Source organism: Cebus imitator, unplaced genomic scaffold, assembly GCF_001604975.1.
Source record: "Cebus imitator isolate Cc_AM_T3 unplaced genomic scaffold, Cebus_imitator-1.0 Scaffold0, whole genome shotgun sequence".
NCBI lineage: Eukaryota > Metazoa > Chordata > Mammalia > Primates > Cebidae > Cebus > Cebus imitator.
Window position 1 is genome coordinate 18,679,409 of NW_016107315.1, and position 22,031 is coordinate 18,701,439.

General features: G+C 39.8%; 1 protein-coding gene across 6 annotated transcripts in view; it reads right to left on the minus strand.

Moving 5' to 3' along the window:
• Positions 1–22,031, minus strand: part of FAM118B (family with sequence similarity 118 member B) — a 54,069-nt gene that overhangs the window by 11,528 nt on the left and 20,510 nt on the right. For all 6 annotated transcript variants that reach the window (XM_017527522.2, XM_017527470.2, XM_017527575.2 and 3 more), the window contains 3 exons: positions 17,908–18,000; positions 12,579–12,831; positions 2,528–2,755 (listed from right to left, as the gene is read on the minus strand). In XM_017527522.2, coding sequence (XP_017383011.1) covers positions 2,528–2,755; positions 12,579–12,831; positions 17,908–17,993 — 567 coding nt within the window. In that variant the 5' untranslated portion in view covers positions 17,994–18,000. The remainder of the gene's footprint in view (positions 1–2,527; positions 2,756–12,578; positions 12,832–17,907; positions 18,001–22,031) is intronic.

Sequence of the window (22,031 nt, forward strand, 5' to 3'; positions counted from 1 at the left end):
GCTGCCAGTGAAGAACAATCATTTAGGCGACAGTGAATGCAATAGCCACCTGACTCCATGGCTCCGTTTTCCCAAGGACTGGAGACAGCATACATTTATTCTTACCACATTTTAAAGAAATAGGCTATGAATTAGGAAAGTAGCCAAGAGGCATAGAGATTTAGAATTTGAATGTTACTAGGCCCCATTCTAACTACCAGTCAATGTCTTTAACCAACAGACTGCAATACTGCCCCTAATGTGGGCTAAAAATACAACGTAAATCTGGAGGCCCAAGGATGAAATGAGAAGGAAAACATCAAATCTGACAGATATCCTCAGCTTTTAAAAGGCCCTTATGCTTCTGATATCCATGAACACACTAGGTCATAATCTCTGGAAATTTTATTACAAACAGCATAGAAGCTACTTGAGCTGCTAGTTTTAAAATTTCAATCATTTATCTGTTTGTTTATTTATTTTTAGACAGAGTCTCGCTCTGTCGCCCAGGCTGGAGTGCAGTGGCACAATCTTGGCTCACTGCAACCTCTTCCTCCCGGGTTCAGTGATTCTCCTGCCTCAGCCTCCCAAGTAACGAGTAACTGGGACTACAGGCATGCACCACCACACACAGCGAGATTTTGTGTTTTTAGTAGAGACTGGGTTTCACCATGTTGGCCAGGCTGGTTTCAACCTCAAGTGATCCACCTGCCTCAGCCACCCAATATGCTGGGATTACAGGCGTGAGCCACCGTCCCCAGCCTATTTATTTATTTTTGAGACAGGATCTTACTCTGTCACCCAGGCTGGAGTACAACAGCATGATCACAGCACACTGTAGCCTTGACCTCCTCAGCTCAATTGATCCTCCTGCTTCAGCCTCCCAAGTAGCTGGGAATAGCTGGGACCACAGGCACACACCACCATGCCCAGCTAATTTTTAAATTTTTTGTAGAGACAGGGTCTTGCTCTGTTGCCCAGGCTGGTCTCGAACTACGCTCAAGTGATCCTGCCATCTCAGTTTCCCAAAGTGCTGGGATTAGATGCCTGGGCCGCCGTGCTCAGCCCCGTCATTTATTAATCAAAAAAATATTTACCAAGCACCTAAATCCATCATATTTAAGACATGAGGGTTGTATTTGAGCTATGAGGTTAAGGAAGACCAACATGATACCTGTCCAAGTGAAGTTACTATTCCTATGGGGTAAGCAGTCAGAAAACAGATAGCTAAGATAAAAACTGCGCTGGGTGTAATCCTAGCACTTTGGGAGGCTGAGGCGGACCGATCACCTGAGGTCAGAAATTTGAGACCAACCTGGCCAACATGTTGAAACCCTGTCTCTACTAAAAATACAAAAATGAGCCAGGCATGGTGGCGGGCACCTGTAATCCCATCTACTCAGGAGGCTGAGGTAGTAGAATTGCTTGAACCTGGGACGAGGAGGTTACAGTGAGCTGAGATCGCATCATTGAACTCCAGCCTGGGAGACGAGAGTGAGACTCTGTCTCAAAAAAAAAAGAAGGAAAAAAAGCCAAAAACACTCCCCAAAACTGCAAGTTATACCAAGTGCTACAAAGGAAATGGACAAGAGACTGGATCAAAAAATAAGCATCCAATTTAAATAGGATGTTCAGAGAAATCCTCTCAGGAGGTGACCCCTAATTCGAGAGTTATAAATGAAGAAGGAGCTGATCACACAGAACATGAGGGAGTAGGTGGAAGACATTTGGGCCAGAGAAAACTAGTCTTCCTGGGGCAACTTTTCTCTAAATTCAGTTTCCTTTAAATCATGCCTTCAAGGTCAGCAAAACCACAAGAGTGGTATTACGACCACCACTCTGGCAGAGGCAATACTGTGGTATTGAAAGCCAGTGGTCGAATCACTTATCTACTCAACTCTACTTAGCTGGGCTCTAAATTGGACATAAAGGCAGTTTCCTGAGGAAAACAAATTATAGAATGAAAATTACAAAAATCACAGAATAGAACAAATAAGACTTTAAGAACTCATCTCATTAGCTGACACACATCAACATCTATAATTCGATTATTATGGTAGGTACAGTATGGGCTATGCTGACACAAGTCTTCGGAGGTTTCCGCTAAACATTAACCTCAAGTCAGCCATTGCTTGGCTTGGAAGTTGCTCTTCCAATCAGTATAAAGTAGTTTTCAGACATTTCCAATAGATGCCATGTAAAAAAAAATGTATCCGAAGAACTCTAAATCAGTATTATCAATATTACACCACTCGATATTGTCAAGTGCTAAAGAGATCTTACAGTTCAAATGACTTCCCCAATCTTGCTTTAAAACTGTGTGAAATTATCAGAAGTCACAGATCTGAACACTTAAGTTCTATGCATTTTACTGTGTATTGATTTGATCTTTAAAAAGAAAGAAAAAAGAAAAACCAAAAATCCAACCAGGGAAAAAAATTTTCCTTTCTAGCTCTATATAAATACCAATATACCAACTAGAAAACAGCTTTTCTGATGAAGATACAATCCACTAGCCTGAAAGAGGGACCAATGCTTTACTTTTTACCTTTTTCTCATCAGTAAGGTCAAGGGATTCAAGCTGTTTCCCCTGATCTGCTGCATACAGTTCCAGGAGATTATCAAAATTTGTAGTTAATACAAGGGCTCCATTTTCCATCAGATGGAGAACTGACTGAAGTAGCTGTTTTCCCGAATCTTCCATTTTTGACTCCAAGTCATCAAATACTTCATATAAACAGTCCTTGAAAAATGTGGATCGAACATTACTGGTACGCTGAAGAGGGATTTGAAAAAAGAAAATTAGTCCAAAGTGCTTTGGTAAGTCACTTGTTTTAGTTACAGCAATAAATTTTTAAAGAATATTTTGTATTCAAAACAGAAATAAAATATTATCTAGCGCATAAGAATGTAATAAGGAAGATGAGATGATACATGCCAAGTGCTTAGCACACTGCTTAGCATGGAGCAAGTGATCAACAAACACTACTAACGCAAACAAGCGTCAGCTTCCTAAAGTACGCATTTTTACAGAATAAAGAAAACACACATGGCCAAGGGATGTGAATTTACTGTTGGTATTAAAGGGAAGCTGGGGTATACAGCAGAGCAACAACCACCCTCTCATTAGGCACCAGGTAAGAAGGCAACACTTTCTGTTCATCTTTCCTTATTTAGGAAAGCCCCGCTGAAACACAGCCCTAATTGTGGTTTAGCATCTCCTTTTCTAATCTTAGGTGTTTGTACAGCTGTTTATGAATTTAGGAAAAACCGCTTAACTTCTACATGCCATAATTCAGCAGTTTGTTCACAGGTTTATTATAAAGACTTTCCAGTATACAAAAAAGGTTAACATAAGCAATTTAATCCATTTTTTAAATTAAAAATTTTGTATTTTGCAACTGTTAGAACACATCAAACACCAATCAGTTCTAAGAATCTACATGTCTTGTTTGTTTTGCAGATGTGAGGTCTGGCTATGTAGCCCAGGTGCGTCTTGAATTCCTGGGGTCTCAAGTGATCCTCCCACCTCAGCCTCCCAAAGTGTTGCATTTATAGGTATGAGTCACTTTTCCAGACCTCCTATTTCCTAACATATGATTTACGTAAATAACTGCTTTTCAGATTCATTTTGAATACATGTAAACATCCCTGAGTACTAATGAGGAACTATAATACCAACTTCAGGTGGGAAGCTGGCTTTACGACTGAAAAGACCAAGTGGCCCTTGAGACGAAGAGAATTCAAAATGTCTGATCCCTACCCTGCCCGGGAAATACCATTTGCAAGGGTTTGAACTGGTCCCCTTAAGTTCATGCACTGGAAACTTAACCCCAATGGAACTGTGTTGGGAGGTGGGGCCTAATAAGAGGTGATCAAGTCACAAGGGCCATGCCTTCATGAACTGATTAATGTCATTATTGAGGGAGTAGATTTGTTATCCTAAGTGCATCGGTTATAAATGCAAGTCTGGGCCAGGTGCAGTGGCTCACACCTGTAATCCCAACACTTTGGGAGGCTGAGGCAGGTGGATCATGAGGTCAAGAGATTGAGACCATCCTGGCCAACATGGCAAAACTGTCTCTACTAAAATGACAAAAATTGGCTGGGCATGGTGGCGTGTGCCTGTAGTCCCAGCTACTCGGGATGCTGAGGCAGGTGAATCACTCAAACCTGGGAGGCAGAGGTTGCAGTGAGCCGAGATTGTACCACTACACTCCAGCCTGGCAACAGAGCGAGACTCCATCTCAAAAAATAAAAATAAGTGAGTCTGGCCCTCTCTTGCTGTCCTGTCTCTCCATGTACCACCTTCTTATATCCTAGCAGGAAGGGCTTTGCTAGATGTGGCTCCTCTCTCTTGAACTTCTCACCTTCCACAACTGAGCCAAATAAACTTCCACTGTGTATGTTTCTGACAGTGAAATGCTCAGATAAGGATCTGTTTCCATGGAACCACCTAAGCAGATTCAGAAAACATTTCAATTTGCCAAATTCTTTTCCTAATTTGTCCAAGTATCTTATAAAATTATCAAGTCTTTAATCATACCTATCAAGTAAATAATAAATAAATGGAAAGTATTTTCACCATGAGCACAGAAGTAAAACAGTCCTTCTGCCTGGTGAGGACGTGCTCATCGTTTCTCTGAGCTCTGTCAATCACCCTTCCTCCTGCATCTACCACTAGACAGACTTTTCCATGTTCCCCTATTGTGAGTGGGTTCAGAGATTCTCCTGAAGTGCTAATAGATGCAACAGCCTATAGTTTACATGGCTAAGGATATGGGTCATGGCTTTCAGCTTTCGTCCATTTTCATTATATCATGACTATAATTATATGACATATTAATTAGGTACAGGCAACTAACTAGGGACAATGCAATTTAACTGGATGAACAATCTGATCAGAAGCAAACAGTGAAGAATCTGTAACTCTAGTTACTGACTTTTACTATATTCAAGAGTCAACTTCTGGGCAAGGTGGCCCACGCCTGTAATCTCAACTTTGGGAGGCCAAGGCTAGAGGATCTTTCGAGCCCAGGAGTTTGAGACCAGCCTGGGTAACATAGCAAGACCCCATCTCTGCAAAAAAATTAAAACACCAAAAACTTAAAAAATCTGCCAAGGGTCATGACACATGCCTGCGGGCCCAGTTATTCCGATGGTTGAGGCAGGAGGATTGCTTGAGCCCAGGAGGTCAAGGCTGCAGTGAGCCGTGATCGTGCCACTGTACTCCAGCCTGGGCAACAGAGCAAGACCCTGCCTCAAAAAAAAAAAAAAAAAAAAAAAAGACAACTACTATTGAAAGCCAGAGACTTCTTTAGATTTGTTATAAAAAATATGGTGCTCCTTTCATGTCTACCCAAATCACAAACTCATTTGCCCTATGATCTAGCAGCCCCATGTATCCTACAATTTCAAACAAATGAAATGGCACATACAAGGTTATCACTGCATTATTATTTGTAATAGCAGAAGACTGGAAACAAGCCAAGTATCCATATATAAGAGAGCAATATGGCTGAGTACCCATATACTGGAGAATGAGATGGAAAAATTTTCAAGCTATACTGTGAAGTAAAACAAATTGCAGAATAGTATGTCTAGAATGCCATCTTTTGAGCTAGGGGATAGAGGTTGAATAAATATAGTCCTCCTTGCATGTATCTGCAAAAAGAAACACTGGAAGGCTATATAAAAAAAAACTTGTTAAGAGTAGTAACCTATGAAAGGTGGGTTTTGGGAGAAGAGAAAGATAAAAGACCTATGTGGGAGTTGGAGGTCTCGATATAAGACACCTTTTTAATAGTGTTTGGACTTCTGCAATGTGTATAAACAATACCTAATCAAAAAAGGAAAATTAAGTTGAAAATTAAGAATGCAGTAACTTCTTGGTTTTATTACGAAGCTTTTTGTGTTTTATAACTTCTTTTGTACTTTGACTCACACACACAATCAATACATACTATATTTTAACACCAGTTTAATTATTACACACACAGTTAAAAAGGTCTGGGTATACAATCCCATAATCATGGGTGTGGAACACATTTTCTTGCTTCTAAGAAAAAGAAATACAAAAGGTTAAAACCTGGGGGTAAAAATCCAAGTCATTATTTTAGCTAAATATCTTTTAGTCCTATTTATGTTACTAAATCCTACATATCAACATAGGAAGGAAATATGCTTATGTGACTGCATTGACTTCCTCAGATTCAAAATAAAAGTTTCTCTGTTTTCTTGAGACAAGGTCTGGCTCTGTCACCAAGCTGCAGTACAATGGCATGAACATGGCTCATTGCAGCCTCGACCTGCTGGGCTCAAGCAATCTCCTGCCTCAGTCTCCTGAGTGGCTAGGACTACAGATGCATACCACCACGCATGCTACTTTTTAAATTTTTTGTAGAGACAGGGTCTCACTATGTTGCCCAGGATGTTCTCAAACTTCTGGCCTCAAGCGATCCTTCTGCCTCAGCCTCCTGTGTAGGTGGGACCACAGGCTTGCACCACTACATTTGGCTAATTTTAAAATTTTTGTAGAGGTACGGGGGTCTCAGTTTGTTGCACAGGCTGGAAAAGTCTTTTTCTCTTAAAGCAGATGACCCTAGAACTAAATTTCCCACCAGTAGCCTTTATAAGCAAAGACAAAGGAATGAAAACATAAACAGGGAGGTTCAGCAGTCAAAAGGAAATGCCAAACTCCCACACAGCTACCAAGGAACTTTCCCCATTCATCCAAAACAGTGACTTTCATTTCCTTCTGCCCTGAAACTTAGTAAAAACAAGAGACAAAAAAATAGTGTGGTGGCTCAAGCCTATAATCTCAGTTTTTGGGAAGCTGAGGCAGGAAGATCACTTGCGCCCAGGAGTTCAACACCAGCCTGGACAACACATGGAGACCCCGTCACTATTTAAAAAAAGAAAAAAGAAAAAAACTCTGTTTCCCCCTCAGGGTTATTAACATTTCTAGTGCATCTATTATGTGCCAGACATTTTATATACATTATCTCACCCATGCTTCACAAAGCGACACGAGGAAGTAATATTCCAGTTTCACAGGTGCAAAAACAAATGCTGAGAAGTTAAAAAAATGTGTGCAGGGTTCCAGTGCATTTAAGTGACCGATTCTGATTCTGAACGCAAGCTCATTGCAGTGAATCTGTAATCTCACTTCCCTGGTATAGATTAAACTGGCTCAGTAGACGGGCCTGTTAACCCTGCCATAGTACTGCTGAGTTTATACTATTAGATTTGATTGTTTTCTTTTTTAATATGGACATTTCCAAACATACACAAAAAGTTAGTACATATAAAACAATATATAACTCCAACGCTTCTCACTTAAAAAATATTAATTTCTTAATATTAGTGTTCAAGATTCCCCTAAATATATCACTTTTATTATTAAGTTGCAATAGTTTTTTATATATTCTGGACACTAGATTTTTGTCAGATATGATCTGCAACTATTTCCTTCCATTCTGTGGGTTGTCATTTCGTTCTTTTTCTTTTCTAGAGATGTGGGTCTCACCATGTTGCCTGGGCTGAGGTACAATGACATGATCATAGTTGGCTGCAGCGTCAAACTCCTGGGATCAAGTGATCCTCCTACCTTAGCCTCCCGAGTAGTTGGGATTACAGGTGCACGCCACTGTGCCTGGCTCTCTGTTCACTTTCTTGACGACAACCATTACAGCACTTAAGTTTCAAACTCTGATCATGTCCAATTTATCTACTTTTCTTCTGTTGGCTGTGCTTTCAGTATCAGATTTAAGAATTTTGCCATGCTGCCTTAATTACTATGGCTCTGTAGTAAGCTTTGAAATTAAAAAAAAAAAAAGTGCGTCTCCCTATTTTGTTCTTTTTCAAGACTGTTTTGGCTTCCCTAGGTCCCTTGTAATTCCATATGAAGTTTTAATATTTTTTTTAGAGACGGGGGTGCACCAAGGGGGCCACGCTGGTCTTGAACTCCGGCCCTCAAGCAGTCACCCAAACGAGCCCCCCCAAAGAGCAGCGAAAACAGCCTAAAAATCAGTTTTGTTTTGTTTTGTTTTTTTAATGAGACAGGGTCTCATTATGTTGCCCAGGCTGGAGTGCAGTGGCTATTCACAGATGCGATCCCACTACTGATCAGCATGGAAGTTTTGACCTGCTCCATTTCCAACCTGGGTTGGTTCACCCTTCTCCTTAAGCAACCTGGTGGTCCCCTGCTCCTGGGAGCCCAGAACTCCTTGCCTCAAACACTCCAGCAATCCTCCTGCCTCAGCCTCCCAAGTAGCTGGGACTACAGGTGCATGCCATGGTGCCTGACTCCATATGAATTTTAAATCAGTTTGTCAATTTCTACAAAATCAGCAGCTGGGATCCTACCAGGGACTGTGCTTAATCTGTAGACTAATTTGCAGAGTATTCCATCTTAATAATATTAAGAGTTCTGATCCATGAACACGGCATGTCTTTCCATTTATTTAGATTTTCTTTCATTTCTTTAAATGTTCCATAGTTTTCAAACTGTTAAGTTCTGCACTTTTTTTTTTTTGAGACAGAGTGTTGCTCTTGTTGCCCAGGCTGGAGTGCAATGGTGCAATCTCGACTCGCTGTAACCTCCGTCTCCCAGGTTCTAGTGATTCTCCTGCCTCAGCCTCCAGAGTAGCTGGGATTACAGGTGCCCACCACCACGCCCAGCTAATTTTTGTATTTTTAGTAGAAACTGGGTTTCACCATGTTGGCCAGGCTGGTCTCAAACTCCTGACTGCAGATGATTCACCTGCCTCAGGCTCTCTAAGTGCTGGGATTATAGGCGTTAGCCACCACGCCTGGCCTCTGCACTTCTTTTGTTAAATTTATTTCTATTTTATTGTTTTTGATGCTAAGTGGAAAAAATTTTAATATTTCATTTTAGTATTGTTCATTGCAAGTATATAAAAATACTATTTTTATGTATTGATCCTAGATCCTCCAACCTTGCTGAACTTGTTAGTTCTAACAGAGGATAACCTAGGATTTTCCATAGACAAGATCATCTCGTCTGCAAACAGAGGCAGTTTACTTCTTCCTTTCCAATATGTATTCCTTTGATTTCTTTTTCTTCTTGCCTAATTGCCCAGTCTGGAACATCCAGCACAATGTTGAACAGGAGTGGAGTGGGCAAACAGCCTTGTCTTGTTGCTGATCTTAGTGGAAAAATGCAGTCTTTCAGCATTAAGTATGCTATCTGTGAGTTTCATATATATATTGTGTTGAGGTAGTTTCCTTCTACTGTTTGCTATTATTTCTTCACCTGTAGAGTGTGTTTTGTTTTTAATTATAAAAGAGTGTTGAATTTTACTAACATGCTTTTTCTGTACCTATTGAGAAAATCATGTGGTTTTGTCTTTTTATTCTATTAATATGATGTCTTAAAATGATATGCAGTTTTTTTTTGGTTTTTTTTTTTTGAGATGGAGTCTCACTTTATTGTCCAGGCTGGAGTGCAGTGGTGCAATCTTGGCTAACTGCAGTCTCTGCCTCCTGGGTTCCAGCAATTCTCCTGCCTCAGCTTCTCAGGTAGCTGGGATTACAAGCACGTGCCACATGCCCGGCTAATTTTTGTATTTTTGGTAGAGATGAGGTTTTGCCATGTTAGCCAGGCTGGTTTTGAACTCCTGACCTCGGGTGATCCTCCCGCCTCAGCCTCCAGAAGTGCTAGGATTACAGGCGTGAGCCACTGCACCTGGCCTGATGTCAAATCAACCTGTCATTCCCCAGAAGCCTCTGATTTCCTAGTGGGTGCTGCATTCACTCTGGTTGTATTTTGTTGAGGACTTTTGTGTCCATGCTCCTAAGAGATGTGGGTTGCTAGGTAGTTTTCTTTTTTTTTTGGAGATGGAGTCTCATACTATCGCCTAGGCTGTAGTGCAGTGGTGCAATCTCGGCTTACTGCAACCTCCACCTCCCATTCAAGTGATTCTCCTTGCCTCAGCCTCTCAAGTAGCTAGGATTACAGGTGCCCCCCATCACGCCTGGCTGATTTTTATTTTTATTTTTAGTAGAGATAGGGTTTCACTATGTTGGCCAGGCTGATCTTGAATGTCTGACCTCGTGATCTACCTGCCTCAGCCTCCCAAAGTGTTGGGATTACAGGCGTGAGCCACCACGCCCGGCCTTCTTTTTTTTTTTTTTTTTTTTTTTTTAAGAGAGTGACAGGGTCTTGCTCTGTCACCGAGATTGGAATGCAGTAGCACGATTATAGCTCAGTAGCTCAGTTCAGTATCAAACTCCAGGGATCAAGCAATCCTTGTGCCTCATCCTTCCAAAGTGTTGGGCTTACAGGCGTGAACCACTGCGTTTAGTTATTTTCATTTTTTCTGATGTCTTTTGTTTGGTTTTGTTATCAGGATAATAACTGGCCTCATACAATGAGGTGGAAGTACTCCCTCCTACTCTACTTTTTAGAGTATTTTGGGAAGAATTTCTTCTAGCCCTGTCAAGCAATAATCTACTTTCTGCTCTATGGATTTGCCTATTCTGGACATTTTATATAAATGGAATCATGCCATAGATGTCCTTTTGTGTCCGGCTTCTTTCACTTAATGTTTTCAAGGTTCATCCATGTTGTAGTATGGATCAGTACTTCATTCCTTTTTATGGCCAATTAACATTGTATGGATAGACATTTTGCTTATCCGTTCATGGGCTAGACATTTGAGTTGTTTTCACTCTTTTGGCTATTATGAATAATGGTGCTATGAACATGAGTGTATAATTCTTGCATGAATATGCTTTCCATTCTTTTGGGTATATACTTATGAGTGCAATTGCTGGGTCATATAATCACTGTTTAACTTTCTGAGGAACTGCCAATCTGCCAATCTGTTTTCCAAAGCAACTGCATCACTTTACATTCCCACAAGGGTTCCAATTTCTCCAAATCCTTAGAACACTTACTATTGTCTTTTGATTCTAGTCATCCCAATGGGTGTGAAATGGTTTTAAAGAGTTCATGGAATCTCCACTACATACACTTTACAGATATTAAAAATGGACCTAAATATGATACCTAAAACTGTAAAACTCTTAAAAGAAAATACAGGTGTGCTTATTGGCCATTTGTGTATCTTCTTTGGAGAAATGTCTATTCAACTACATTGTTATCGAATTAATTTACCTTTTTATTAAGTTACAATAGTTCTTTATATATTCTGGATATTATACCCCATCAGATATGTGATTTGCTAACATTTTCTCATTCTGGGAACTACTTTTCACATTTCTTTTTGGTAGAGACAGGGTCTCACTATGATGTCTAGGCTGGTCTCGAACTCACGGCCTCAAGCAATTGTCCTGTCTTGGCCTCCCAAAGTGCTGAGATTACAGGCATAAGTCACCATGCCCAGCTCACTTTCTTGACAGTGTCGTTTGAGCCTAACAGTTTTTAACTTTAGATAAGTCCAGTTTATGTATATACATATATTTTTTTAGTTTTTTGCATTTTTGGTGTCATGTCTAAAAAACCACTGCCAGATCCAGTCATAAAATTTTAAACCTGTATTTTCTTCTAAGAGTTTTACAGTTTTAGATATCATATTTAGGTCTTTGATCCATTTTTAATATTTGTAAAGAGTATGAAGTAGAGATTCCATGAACTCTTTAAAACCTCATTAATTCATTTTTTTTTTTAGGATGGAGTCTTGCTGTATTGCCCAGGCTGCAATGCAGTGGCATGATCTCGGCTCACTGCAACCTCTACCTCCTGGGTTCAAGCTATTCTCCTGCCTCAGCCTCCCTAGCAGCTGGGATTACAGGTGCCCACCACCACACCATGCCCAGCCCAGAATCCTGATTTTTAAGAAATTTTTAAGACAGGCTGGGCACAGCGGCTCATGCCTGTAATCCCAGCACTTTGTGAGGCTGAGGTGGGCGGATCACTTGAGGTCAGGAGTTTGAGACCAACCTGGTCAACATGGTGAAGGCCTGTGTCTACAAAAATACAAAAATCACCTGGGCATGGTGGCACACATCTGTAATCCCAGCTACTCAGAAGGCTGAGACAGGAGAATCGCTTTAACCCAGGAGACGGAGGTTGCAGTGAGACAAGATTGAGCTATTGAACTCTAGCCTGGGCAAGAGGGAGACTCTGTCTCAAAAAAAAAAAAATTAAGACAAAGCAAGACAAGGAGTCCTTTTATCCAACTCAGTTTGGTAAAATAAGGTACAATTCCTTATAAATATTTTGAGTTACTGCCTCTAAAAAGAACATTAAGAACTGGTTTTGTTTCATCCATAAAATGATAACATTATCCCCAATCTTTGTGGGGTTCCATATATGGCATGGATGCCACAGAACACAGCTTTTACAGTAGTGAGTGTAGAAAACGTAAATTCAACACAGTGGTAATTTGTACCCTCTCACAGATACACAGTGAAATGGGGTTAAAACAATTACCCCGAATGGAGTCCATAAATAGACATGGTGCAGAAGAGCCAAATCTTATGTAAACTTGCAAGCTATAAATGAATATCCATGTTATATTTGGCATGCTAGTTGTGACAGCCAAATCATGCTAGGTATGATAGTCAAATTTTCGGAAATTTCAAATACCATGGCACATGAGGGTACTCACAGGAGACAGTTTCTGGATAAGGTCATGGGCAACATGGACAAGGTTCTTGTCTTCATGGAGACATTTCTGAAACTTTTTACTCTCTTCATCTTCTAAAAGATCAAAATCAATGGCAGCATCCAGTAAGGCCTGAATTAACCCCTTCCAGGATTTGAGGGCTGGAACTTGAGGTGCAACTGCAGCACTGATGCCTGTTCCAATCACTAGCACAAGTTCTCGAGGCTTCTTAGTTTTTAGGCTTGGAAGCAGCTTCCTAAAAAAAACAAAACAAATATGAGGCACACAGCAAGATTGTCTGACTAAAGTTATAGTTTTTAGCTAACTTTTATAATTGCAGAGATGACCCATACCAGTTTTTGACACTTTTCCAAAGCAGTTTAAAGAAAACGACCAGAATATTGTATCAGTGCTTGCTGAAAAATGAGTAATAAACCTATTTTAGGAATTCTAAAACGGATCGTAAAATCAGTTTCCTGCTTCATAGTCCCTCTCTCAACCTAAGAAATTCCACTAATATTAGGAAAAGATCCAAATAGATTACAGCTCAGCTGAGTTCTGCCAACTAAATTATACTTAAAACCAATGTTAAATTTCAAAAGAACACATTTGATTTGTACTCTAGAAAAACAGAAAAGAACCTCAGGACAAATTAAATTCCTATTACTGAGAAATGTCAAACAGATGAAAGAAAGACAATAAAAAATTTAATTCCAAATTTTGTAAACACTATCCTCAGGCAAAAAAAAAGAAAAGAAAAAGGGGCCAATAGAATTCTGAAAACACAGGAGCCCCACATACCTAAATAAATAAAGACATAACTATTCAACAGACACGACAAACAGTGAAAAACATTCCTTTCTCACCATGATAAGCATTGAGAGATTTCTCTGTTCTGAGGCCCATATGTGAGATAGCATGGGTGCAAGTGTTTGCTTTCGTTCCCTTCTTTTTCATTCTGGAGACTATCCCTGCTCAAATGTTCCTTTACTTAAATTTTTGCTGATGGCATGTTCCCCTCTCCTGAAAATTGCTTTTCCCCAATCTTTTTCTCCAAATAATAAAATGGAGAGGATCAGCATTTTGGCATAACCCAAGAAAGGAAGAGTACTTTCAAGCCTTGGGAAACCTAGTTTTGGGGACAGGGCCTCTAAAATTACTTTCTCTATTCCAAGCTTCTGCATTCAGTCATTCAACAAATATGAAAAAAACCGAGGCCAGATGCCTGTAATCCTAGCACTTTGGGAGGCCAAGGCGGGTGGAACACTTGAGGTCAGGGGTTCGAGACTAGGCTGGCCAATGTGGTGAAACCCCATGTCTACTAAAAATACAAAAATTAGCTGGGCATGGTGGCACGTGCCTGTAGTCCCAGCTACTTGGGAGGCTGAGGCAGGAAAGAAAAACCAGTATGTAACAGACACGATGGCAGTCACTAGTGACGTATCTATGAACAAAATGGAGTCCCTGATCTTGAAAGGTTAGTCTACTAGAAAAGACATAGACATTAGAAGCAAATGATGAAAAATGAGTTTCAGTTCAGAGCAATCAAGATAGTCAAGCATACATAAATACATATACACAAATATACAAGCACATAGAAAATTTCTAGGAGTCACAAGATCTATAAATAGTGGTTAAATGGGATAGGGGAGAATAAGGACTTTTTTAGTTTTCATTTTATACTGTTGTACTATCTGACTTTTTTACGTAACCATATAGATTTCAGTTATAATTCTTCCTAATTAAGACCTCCAGTTTGGCAAGGTACAGTGGTTCACACCTGTAATCTCAGCACTTTAGAAGGCTGAGCTTGAGCCCAGGAGTTCAAGACTAGCCTAGGCAATTTAGTGAGACCCCATCTCTACCAAAAGAAAAAAAGAAAAAAGGAAAAGAAAAGAAAAAGAACATTAGGCACGCTTGTAGTCCCAGCTACTTGGGAGGCTAAGTTCATGGGAGAATCGCTTGAGCCCAGGAGGTTGAGGTTGCAGTGAGCTGTGTTTGTGCCACTGCATTCCAGCTTGGGTGACAGAACAAGACCCCGTCTCCAAAAAAAAAAAAAAAAAAAGACTTCCAGTTAAAAATAAAAAAATTTAACAGTTGTGTTTTATTATTGTTTCTTCGTAAACCACTAAATAACAGTCGCTTTTTTTTAGTAGGTATACATACCTAAAAAGTAGGCTAGGTAAAGATAACAGCAGACAACAGAGGTCAAATGGCAACAAAACTTTACAAGTTGTAATGCAAAAGCCGATTCCCTTGGTAGAATTTTGGGAATGTTCAGGTACATCTGAAGGTAGAGGGGCTGGTGGGGCTAAAACAGGAGAATCAGTTACAAGCCTTTAAGAGTTGCAACTTGAAGCAGACTGGAGGTTTCCCTGCTGCAGAGGTTGACCAGAGGACTATATTTGAGAACACTGCACACAGCTGAGGGTGAAGATTAAGTAAAAGTCTGTACATAAAATAGATTTCCCCCAACTCTCCCCATAGGAAGCTTTTCAGACACTAGGAATCAACCCTGTACCTACACCCCACACCCCATCCAGTCAGGAAATGAGGAGGATTTTTCTTTTAGGAAAATGGCAAGTATGAGATGAAAAACCTGTAGATTCTGTTCAGTGGGAATTCCTTAACTCTACGTAGAGTCTGACCAAGCCCCTTATTTATGTACATACAGATTCTCCAATTAGCGTTTTTTCTGAGACAGAATCTCGCTTTGTCGCCCAGGCTGGAGTGCAGTGGCGCAATCGTGGCTCACTGCAACCTACAACTCCAGGGTTCAAGTGATTCTCTTGCTTCAGCAACTCAAGTAGCTGGGACTACAGGCATGTGCCACCATGCCCGGCTAATTTTTGTATTTTTAGTAGGGATGGGGTTTCACCATGGTGGCCAGGCTGGTCTCAAACTTCTGACCTCAACTGATCAACCTGCCTCGGCCTCCCCAAGTGGTGGGATTACAGGTGTAAGCCACAATGCCTGGCCTCTTCAATTGGCTTTTTAGTGTTTTCTCTTAAAAATGGGCAGACAGACAAAGGTCACCTCACATTTAAGGAAAGGTCCCGACATAACAGTTACATCAAACAAACTAGCAGGTAGAGAGGAATTTAAAGGAAATAAGAGACAGCATGGGAAAGAGAAAAAAAAAAAAATTAAAAGGAAACAATGATATCCTCACATAGATTTTAAAAAATTGGCCAGGTTGGGTGGCTCATTCCTGTAATCCCGGCACTTTGGGAGGCCGAGGCAGGGAGATCACTAGAGGTCAGCAGTTTGAGACCAGCCTGGCCAATATGGTGAAACTCTGTCTCTACTTAAAAAAAAATACAAAAATTAGCCAGACGTGGAGGCACACCCTTGTAATCCCAGCTACTCAGGAGGCTGAGGCAGAAGAATCACTTGAACCCAGGAGGCAGAGGTTGCAGTCAGCTGAGATCGCACCATTTCACTCCACCCTGGTGACAGAGCAAGACTCCATCTCAAAAAAGAAAAAAAAAATTGCATTTGTGAAACCTAAAAAGAGTGCTATGAAAAACAAACAGGCAAACAAAAAGTTCATAAATTAAAAATATAACAACAGAAATTTCTTAATCCACAAGATAAAACAGAGAAAACCTTAGAAAAAGCAAAATTTTAAAAAATGGGAAGGGAAAAATCAAGAAACGTGTAAGACTTAATCCAAGAAGTCTAACACCTGAATAACAAGAGTATTTTTTAAAAATATGGAATAGAGAAAATATAGTAATAGAAAATAGGAAATAAGTAATACAAGTCAACTTCTCCAAAGTGAAGGTACCAGTGGCCAGCTTTAAAGAGCTGTCCAGTGTCTGGATTCATATGAGAAGATATATCACTGTGAAATTTCACGTTACTGTGAATAAAATAATGATCCTTCAAAGTTTCTAATGGACCAAAAAAATAAAAAAAAAAAAAAAAAAAAAAAAAAAAAAAAAAAAAGGGAAAAAAAGTCATATAATACAAAGAATTGGGAATCAGAACAGAGTGGCTATTTTGGCAGGAATATTTAGATGTTAGCAGAGAATGAATGAGATACCAAAAATGTTATACTCGATCAAACCATCAAATAAATTTAAGTGTATGACACAGACATTTTCAAATATGTCCAAAAAGTTTTCTCCTATGGATCTTTACTTAGGCTATGCAAGGATATGCTTCAGAAAAATGAAAGAGTGCACCAAAAAAGAAGACATGAGATCCAGCAAACAGAAGATGGATACAGGAGAGATGTAAAGGAAATTATCAGGATGATGGGAAAGGGAAATACCAAACATCAGCAATGCAACAGGCCTGGAGAACAAGAATCCAGAGTGGACTAGCGTCCAGAGGGAAGAATCCATGGCACAAACTAGCAGGTTACTGGTATGTTTCAGTATAGCTAGGAGATTTATTCTTCTGTCAGAGCATTTGAGAATACACTGAAAGCATGCAATCAAACAAACAAAAAGACAGTCTTTTTTTTTTTTTTTTTTTTTGACGGAGTTTCACTCATGTTACCCAGGCTGGAGTGCAATGGAGCGATCTCAGCTCACCGCAACCTCCGCCTCCTGGGTTGAGGCAATTCTCCTGCCTCAGCCTCCTGAGTAGCTGGGATTACAGGCACGCGCCACCATGCCCAGCTAATGTTTTTTCGTATTTTTAGTAGAGACGGGGTTTCACCATGTTGGCCAGGATGGTCTCGATCTCTTGACCTCGTGATCCACCCGCCTCGGCCTCCCAAAGTGCTGGGATTACAGGCTTGAGCCACCGTGCCCGGCCAAAAAGAAGTCTTTAACATCACAAGTGAAAAAAATGGGCAACAAAGGAAATATAACCATTATGCATTAGGCTCAGCTATGAATACTATTTATGCAGTCATAATAATGTAAATATTAAAAGTGGATTGACCCAAACACTGTTATATAAACATACAAGGACATGGGTAGAGTGTGTGGAGTAGCAATATAGGGGGAGGAGTCATGAGAGCAAAGCGGTCCTTATATTCCATATTCAAAAATCAATAAAACCAAAAAACTAAAAAGCAGCAAGATATAGATACATATATTATTTTAAAACATGGATGTCAACATTAGAAGAAACAGATAAAGTTGAAAGTGATTATCTCTGAGGAGGGGTGGACTTTGAAATTCTGAGTTTTAAAAACTATGTATCACCTTGATAAAAAATAAAAAGAAATCCAGAATAAAAATAATTTAATTTTTTATATGAAGATCAATACCGATTAATGAAAACAACTGATATAGAGGGTAAATCGGCTATTTTTCTTTCTCTCCTACTAATGGTAATTTACTCTGTTCTCTTATTCCTTTCTCTTATTTACCTGGGCTTTTTGGTGGGGGGTGCGCCATCACTGAAGAATCCAAAAATCTCGTCTATATCAGAGGCCTGGCTCCCTGTAGAAGCCATCCAGTTTCTAAAATAGATTAAACACCATGGACCACAATTAGATCTGTAAAGTATACCATTCAAAATAGCACATACATTAAACAATTTTAAAATGCTGTATACCCTTAAAGGTGTTTTGGAGGTGCCCCTACTTCGCAGAAATTTGTTAATTAATGAACAGTCCAAACAAGGAATTAAATTAGTCTAAAAGAAGTAACCTAGAAGTTACAGGACTTTGGTGCCCCATACGACTATCTTGCTTCTGTTTTTGAAGGCCTGCCCCCAAGTTCCCACCAAACAGTGTCAACTCAATTACTGGCCATCACTTTGCAGAACTTAAGAAATACCAGTTATTCTCCCATAAGATGAGTTTGCAGAAGGCTCAGGGGATAAAAACTACCCACAGATAAGTGTGTTAATAGTCCCCAATTATCCACTTACTCTCAGCTGAAGAAATTGAGTTAAGAACAGAACAATCAATACTAATTTGGTGAATAACAGACATTCCCTGTTGCTGGACAATGGTGACCTAACAGCCAGTGGGGCATGTCTCTCCTAACATGAAGTGGACTTTAAATGAAGCCACTGTGATAACTGGTAAAGCTATGATCTAGCAAAGATGTATGAAAAATGGTCAATTACGTTCGGGTGCTGGAATAACTGGCAAAAGTAAATAATAACCATGGATTAGAATGAATACTATAAAGTTTTAATTGCTCAAAGCTTTAGCAAACTTGCTAAATCTAAAAACTGAATTTAAAAATAGCAATAATATTTTAAGCACACACACAATACAGAAGACAAGACATACTACCACCATCTGGGGTGTTTTAGTACATTCCATTGCCAACATACAGAACTGAATTATTAATAATTATTGGAAGTTTACTGTCTTATTAGAAAGCCCTTTTCTTTTTTTTTTTTTTTTTTTTTACCAGGTCTTGCTCTGTTGTCCACGCTCAAGTACAATGGCACCTTCTTGGCTCACTGCAGCCTCGGCCTCCCAGGCTCAAGCGAATAACCTACCTCAGCCTTTCCAGTGCCTGGGACTACAGGCATGCACTACCAAATCTGGTGAAATTTTGTATTTTTTGTAGAGAGGGGCTTTTGTCATGTTGCCCAGCTGGTCTCGAACTCCTGAGCTCAAGTAATCCTCCAGCCTTGGCCTCCCAAAATGTTGGGATTACAGGCCTAAGCCACTGTACCCGGCCCCAAAAAAGCCTTTTCCTTTATTAAAACATTAAGTTATTTTTTGTGGTAAACAGAAGGCTCACTTCCTCATGCGTCCATCACACACAGTGGAATTCTTCTTTAATATCATAATCATAAGGAAAATAGAAATAATAAAATCACAGTAGTGAGTTAGGAAGTAAATCATCTTTCTAGTCAAATCTTTGATTCTGTTGGTGAGAAAGTTGGGGCTCAGAAGATTGATGAGTCACTTATCTCAGTAAATCTTGCCTTAATTCAATCATGTGGGATTTTTTTTTGAGACAGAGTTTCACTCTTGCTGCCCAGGCTCAAGTGCAACAGTGCGATCTCAGCTCACCACAACCTCCGCCTCCTGGGTTTAAGTGATTCTCCTGCCTCGGCCTCCCGAGTAGCTGGGATTACAGGAACGTGCCATCATGCCCGGCTAATTTGTATCTTTAGTAGAGATGGGGTTTCTCCATATTGGTCAGGCTGGTCTCAAACTCTTGACCTCAGGTGATCTGCCCATCTTGGCCTCCCAAAGTGCTGGAATTACAGGCGTGAGCCACCGTGCCCGGCTGGGATGTTTGTTAAAAGTACATATATTCTTGAAAATAAAGTCAATTAATTAAAAAAAAAGTTTGTTTCCAGGCTCTACTCCAAAACTACAGAATGAGAATCTTCAGAATCTTCCTTCAAATAGGAAACACCTAAATAAAATGCAAACTTAATTTTTCTACAATGCAACAATTTTGTTAAATGTAGGATGAACATGAGGTATACCATTAAGCCATCTTCCCTTAAGCGAATAACTTATTACAATCTAGCAACTTCCCAGTTTGCTTATACCAATAGCCAGGTTTTAACTGTCCTTAAAATATTTTTATAACGTTTTCATTTATGTGAAGTCATTTCCTATTCTAAAGTCAATGCTCTAGATTGGTGAACTACTGATAGAATGTGCTTACTTCTGCCACACGCAGGACAACCCATCAGTTTGGGGGCATATATATTTTTAAGTACACAGGAAAAAACTGAGGTGCATAAATTCTTTTCTTAAACATGGTTCTATAAATCCATCATCTAAACAGATTACACCCAATGAAAAACACTGTATTGAAAGAGATGAAAATAAAATGTAGAGGGAAATTAACGCTTATTAAGTTTTGAAGATAGACATCTTCAGAATTCAATGTTCAATTCATCTACTAAACCAGTTTACAAACTCTTACTACATGCAATGGGCTATTTATAAATATTAACTCATTAATCTGCATAACCTTATGAGGCACTATTACCTTATTTTACAGATGAGAAAACCGAGGCACAGAAAGATCGGCTACTTGGTAGTACTAGTATTCAAACCATGGCAACTCTGCCTCCCAAGTCCAAGTTCTCTTTTTTTTTTTTTTTTTTTTTTTTTACGGAGTTTTTTTTTTTTTTTTTTTTTGAGACGGAGTTTCACTCTTGTTACCCAGGCTGGAGTGCAATGGCGCTATCTCGGCTCACCGCAACCTCCGCCTCCTGGGTTCAGGCAATTCTCCTGCCTCAGCCTCCTGAGTAGCTGGGATTACAGGCTCATGCCACCATGCCCAGCTAATTTTTTGTATTTTTAGTAGAGACGGGGTTTCACCATGTTGACCAGGATGGTCTCGATCTCTTGACCTCGTGATCCACCTGCCTCGGCCTCCCAAAGTGCTGGGATTACAGGCGTGAGCCACCGCGCCCGGCCCCAAGTCCAAGTTCTTAACTACACTATTGCTAAACAGGAAGTGCTTATTGGAACATTTCAGATTTTAGATTTTTAGATTATAGATGCTCAACTGGTTAAGTATACTGCAAATATTCCAAAAAAACCATAAATCCAAAATACTTCTGGTCACAAACATTTGAGATAAGGAATAACAAACTTGTATTAACTTTTCAGCCTTTAAAAAAAAAAAAAAAGTCCAAAACTATCAACAAAGGAAGTGCCTGCATTCTAGAAAGCAGATTTACCTGAAATAGTCTGAAGTAATCCTTAATAGTTGCTTCTTAACTAGGCACTCCACTGATGTAATCTTGGCAGTCAACTGTATTCAGAAGCTGGGAAAACTCTCTCCAGTGACAAGCACTATTTGTTACGCACTTCACCATCACCTAGCCACCAGAGCCTAGATTTGTCGTATCATTTTCTCCTGGAAATTATGTAAGATCATTTTTGCTGATTTCTATTTCTGCCAGATAGTCAATTCATGATGTCTAGACCTGAATATTAAGCTTTCTGACTTACTTCTTTAACAATCAACTTTTCTGAAGGCCCATTCCATCTCCTATGACTTTAAAAAATTAAATATAGCCAATTGCTTCTGACTGACAATGTTTAGGGTCTTCTTATTCAGATACTGAATGAGAAGCACTTGAATATGCCTACATTATATCCAATCATATACTTATCCTGTTTTCTAACAGAGAAACATCTTTACTTTAGCCTAAAGGCTGCCTCATGTGATACAATCTCACATGTATACACCAGGGGCACATAAGCATAAACTGTATTTTGTTCCTTCTAGAGTACTGTTTTCAGAAAAAAAAAAAATCAATTTAACCCTAAGCAATATGCAATTATTGCTAAAGAGCTTCACAGTTAACTTTTTTTTTTCCCGTTTATTTATTTTATTGCATTTTAGGTTTTGGGGTACATGTGAAGAACATGCAAAATTGTTGCATAGGTACACACGTGACAGTGTGATTTGCTGCCTTCCTCCCCATCACCTACATCGGGCATTTCTCCCCTTGCTATCTCTCCCCAGCTCCCCACCCCCCACCGTCCCTCCCCTATTTCCCCCCAACTGACCCCAGTGTGTAGTGCTCCCCTCCCTGTGTCCA